The 4,833-nt window shown below is 34.3% G+C and overlaps 1 protein-coding gene across 1 annotated transcript; it reads left to right on the forward strand.

The window, feature by feature from the left end:
* The first annotated feature begins 229 nt into the window (after nucleotides 1–229).
* LOC145556694 (uncharacterized protein At4g22758-like) lies at nucleotides 230–2,701 on the forward strand. The gene is made up of 2 exons (XM_081618353.1): nucleotides 230–1,033; nucleotides 2,252–2,701. Exons 1-2 carry the CDS (start codon nucleotides 811–813, stop codon nucleotides 2,440–2,442), a joined length of 414 nt encoding a protein of 137 aa, XP_081474479.1. The 5' UTR covers nucleotides 230–810; the 3' UTR covers nucleotides 2,443–2,701.
* The last annotated feature ends 2,132 nt before the right edge of the window (nucleotides 2,702–4,833 follow it).

Below are 4,833 nucleotides of genomic sequence, written 5' to 3' on the forward strand. Positions count from 1 at the left end.
AATATAAAATTGAAAAGAAATAGGCAAGATTACTAAAACACGTGAGAAATTAACCATAGAAATTAAATACCGGCTGCTAATAAAAGCATATGCTTCGCTTAGAAATTACGAGAAACGGCGTGCTGCGTGTGTTATTAGATCTCCTCTCTTCTTTAGTCGGCGTATTCTTTCCTAATTTCTTCCTTCTTATTTTTTTTATTTAAATAACACAATTTCAGACCATCATAAATAAATTGTTAATTTTACCCTCAAATTTCCCCCCTTTTCCAAACCCTAGCCCTCAATTGTTCTTCCTATATAAATTCCGCCTTCTCCAATTTTCTCATCTACTCCCACTTTCTCTCTCCTCTTTCCCAACAATCCTTTGTTTCCGCCATTGTTGGGTGTTTTTGCTTCAATTTGAGCAATAAAAACCCAGAAGAATAGCTAGATTTCTGCAAAAAAACCAACAATTGTAAGATTAAATTGGTTGTGAATGGTGGAAATCTTAAGTAAAAATTACATGCGATCTTCCCCCTTCCTCTTTACAAGGGGGATCTTCGTTCATTCATTGTCATCTTCTTCCGCTTTCGCTTTCGGTTCTTGCATGGAAGGTTGGTACTACCGCTGCCTCGGCCTTGACCCTTAAATATTCTACATTCTTTCAATTTTCCAGAATAATTTTCTGGGTTTATAATTTTTACCATTCTATCATTCGATCTGGAAATTTTGAATTATTGTTTTTGATTTTCGGGAGTTTTTTTTTGGGTTACAAATCAATTCTTCGATCTGAGAATTTTGAATTATTATTTGGAAAAAAAATCGGAAAAAATGTTGCTAAGCAAGCAAAAAAAGGCAAAGGGAAATCGGGTGTTGATTACGGTGAATGTTCTGGGAAGTGCTGGACCTTTAAGATTTGTTGTGAATGAAGGGGAGCTTGTTGCTGCTGTTATTGATACGGCGTTGAAATCATACGCTCGTGAAGGTCGTCTTCCTGTTCTCGGTTCTAATCTTAATGATTTCCTCCTTCATTGCCCTTCTGCTGGATCTGATGGTATTAATTTCCTTCCTTTTGTTCTATTTAATTTGATTAATTTTAATATTATTAATGTTTTTTTTGTTGATTAATATAATTTTGTGATTTAGGATTTTGTATTTTTGTGATTAGGTTAGGTGAAATTTGGTGTTTGTAAGTTAAATTAGGTGAAATTTAGTTTTTGTTGACTTTTTAGGTGAACTTGGAAAATTTGGGTTTAATAAGCAATTGGAATAAGAAATGAGGTGTTTGCTTATCATAATTACATTGGAAAATTATGGAATGGTTACATTGGAAAATTATGGAATAAGAAATGTTGATTGATTCCTGAATTCTTAAATTTGGCTTTAGTTTTCTGTGTAATTATGCGTTTTTCTAGGTTTGGCGAATTCACAAATTTTAGATGGGTGAGATTAACAATGGCTTAGTGTTTCAATTATTTGAAGAATCAAGTGTTTGTATAATTTGTGTTATTTTCCTGTGGTTTTACCTTGTGTATAGGATTGGCCTATTTTCGAAGTTGTATAGGGGAGAATGACTTAACTGCTATTTTTAGAGACTGGTAATTGTAAAACGAAAGTATGAGCTTAGCATTATGGAGAGCCTATTATGTACACCCGGGGTCATTTGCTCAAAAAATATTATTTGCTCTTTTGTTGATTAAAACATCCGGGTGTATCATTATGTGATATTTGAAGCATCTCCTTTAATCGCAATAATTCTGGTGTCTTCTGAACATTGAAGTTTTAGTAAGAACTAAGAAGAAGCCAATTTTGTAATAGCTCATCACATTGCCTTACTGTCAGCATTTTCTTACCATAATATCAATATCAACTGTACCTTTGCGCGCGTTCAGCAGTATCTAAATTAGCTACTATATAGCTCAACTTTTTAAATTACCTGCATTATGGAAGCTTTGGAACACTGATTAGTCTACATTGCATGTCAAATACTAGGCCATGTGGATCTTGTTCTATGTTTTTAGATTCTTTTCTAATTCATATACATGACTTGAGGTTTGTGAACATTCTATCTTCCATAAATCAGTACTTGTCTAAATTTTGCTTTCTTTTGTCTGCATGATTTGATTGTTTAACTTTTTCTTGCTCTGTGACGAAATTTATCTTCAATTTGATTGTCCTGCACTCCTGCAACTTAACTTGTTGATTCACTGATGCATTAATGATGTACTTGTATAAATTTTCTGATTGTTCATTATGTTTCTGGTTTTTGCAGCTTTAAGTCCACTTGAGACAATTGGAGCTCATGGTGCCCGGAATTTTCTTCTGTGCAAGAAGCCACAGCCCGAGAAAGCTGCAAATGTTGAGGTCGGTGCTGAGTCTGCTGTTAATATAACAAGAAGGGGAAACGGAAGCTGGAAGTCATGGATCAATAAGACCATTATTCTTAAAATTGCATCGCATTGAAGATGGAATTATACTTCTCTGAGATTATCTCTGTGCTCAGAGATTTAATTATCCTCATTGCTTATGATTATCAAACCCTTTTCATAAGTTGAATTGCAAGGGAAACAATTTATACACTTGTTTACTTGAAAAGCTATAGATTGGTTTCATGCTTTTTTTTTCCTTTTTTTTTTACATGTCATGAACTTATAGAGTTTCTCCTGTCCCTATTGTGGATATTTGAGAATTCAATAAAGTTGTTCCTATACGGTTTCTCTTACTCCGTAATTTATATGCGTGATTGGAATTTCATTGATTTATGCATTCATTTTAAACGTTTAAAAGAATTTTTTTTTTCTTTTTTTTTTTTGTTGTGGATTGGAGTAATTTCATGCAGTAACATGAATGTCATCTGGACATTGGAAGTTTTCGTTGTACACCACCGAACAGTTGATATTGATCTTGCTTTAAGTCAATAGGTAAATTTTTTTTTTTATTTTTTGAAGATAAAATTTAAACCTTAAAAGAAAGGTATTGGTCAAGGTTTTTTCTTTTTTTGTTTTGTTTTGTTTTGTTTTTTTTTTTTTTTTTACGATAAAATTTAAAGGTTTTATTTTAGAAGGTATTGGTCAAGGTTTGAGGAAAATAATTAGCTGTTAATTGTTATTTTATATCTAATGTATCCTTTCTTAAATAAATAAATAAATAAATAAAATAAAATTTATACTAGTATATCTAATGTAGGTGGGTAGCATTATCAAGCTTACTTGACATGATGAGTGATTGAGTATCAAGTAGTGCTGTATTTGCGCGTCAAATGGAGTTGAATCGGATAAAGAGCCCTTTCCCTTGTTGGGAAAACACGTAAAGCCAAATTTTTTTTTTTAATTCCCACCGTACCGTTTATGTCAATTAAGGAAAAAAACTGTTTTTTTTTTTTTTTTTTTTTTTTTTTTTTTTTTTTTTTTTTTCGGTCAAGCAACATACCGCTACTTGAAGTAGTGGTTTTAATTTCATACACCGCTATATGAAGTGACGGTTTTCCTCAAAATATCGCTACTTGAAGTATCGGTTTATAAAATAGACATCACAAGTAGCGGTTTTGGCTGTAAATTTTTTTTAAAACAAAATATTAGTAAATCAGCCAAAAAATAAACTTGCAAGTGTACCTGTAAAACCTACTATTTTCAGCCTGCAAAGTCCATATACCATATCTTCAACACAACCACCACAAATAACATGTTAATGAACTTAAACATTCTAATCCATGGAAGACCAAATTGTATTAAGGTATTATAAGAGCATTGTTAAATACTTATCAAATAATAAAATAAAAACAAAGTCTCAAATACTAGTCATTTGCAAAATAGCATATGTCAATGGTACCAAAATATACAACTAGCTCGTACGTTGCTTCTTCCGATGAAGTGATGATGAAGGTTATGTAGTTGTCTCGTCCACTGGATGTAGGCCAACTCCAACTCCAAGCTTAGACTTACTATTGCCACGCCATCAAACTATTTGATACTGGCATTGCACTAGTGGAGGAGATGTGACGATAGTATGTTGAGGACTAACAAGTACAGTTTGAGGAGGAGGAGGAGAGGGTAGGGGAGGCGGAAAAAGTGGAGCAAAAGTAACAACTGGATGTTGAACTGTAGGAGAGGGAGAAGGAGCATGTAAGGGAGAGGGGGAAGGAGCATGTAAGGGAGAGCGAGTGGGAGCATGTAAGGGAGAGCGAGTGGGAGTCGGTGGACGAAAGGCACGTGATGAATGACCACCATGATAAGGTGGTGGTCTAATTGGCCGAGTGTGCACAATAGAATTAGAAGAAGATAGCGAAGTGCACACTCGAGGATGCTCAATATGGTGTGAATGCCCCACCCTAGACAAGGTCTGCCCACAAAATGATGTAAGACTCTACATCATTTGTATGGCAAATGGCAAAGCCTTGATTGGTGGAAAATCAGAGATGGTCGCAGTAGCTCCTGATAGCTTCGCGTTCAAATCAACAACTGCATGTGCCTACATTGAAGTTAGTTTTAATGTTAGTACAATGAATTTAAAAACGAAATAACTACTAGGGCTGCAAACGATCCGGGTTGAGCCGAGTTTTAGTCTATTCGAGCCAAGCTTGATAAGAACTATTCGTGTTTGAACTATCTCGAGCTTGAACAAGCTTTTAAAAATCTTGTTCGAGCTGGGCTCGTTAAGAATTTGGCTTGTTTGAGCTTTGTTCATAAACGTACTCGTTTGCATTTTAAGTTTAAGTTCGAGCTTGAATGGGTCTAAATCGGGCTTGATTAAATAAATAAGCCTTAAATTATCGTCAAAAAATGTTTTCTTTCAAATTTTAACACATCCATTTAATTTTATACTCCCTCCGTCCCTGAAAGAACGACCCATTTGGCC

Source organism: Chenopodium album, chromosome 1, assembly GCF_948465745.1.
Source record: "Chenopodium album chromosome 1, dcCheAlbu1.1, whole genome shotgun sequence".
Lineage (NCBI taxonomy): Eukaryota > Viridiplantae > Streptophyta > Magnoliopsida > Caryophyllales > Amaranthaceae > Chenopodium > Chenopodium album.

Excerpts from the sequence above, each read along its gene's own strand:
- LOC145556694 (XM_081618353.1), top strand. The coding sequence starts at position 811 with ATGTTGCTAAGCAAGCAAAAAAAGGCAAAGGGAAATCGGGTGTTGATT. Across the intron at positions 1,034-2,251 it reads CCCTTCTGCTGGATCTGATG|CTTTAAGTCCACTTGAGACA; the intron begins GTATTAATTTCC and ends TGGTTTTTGCAG.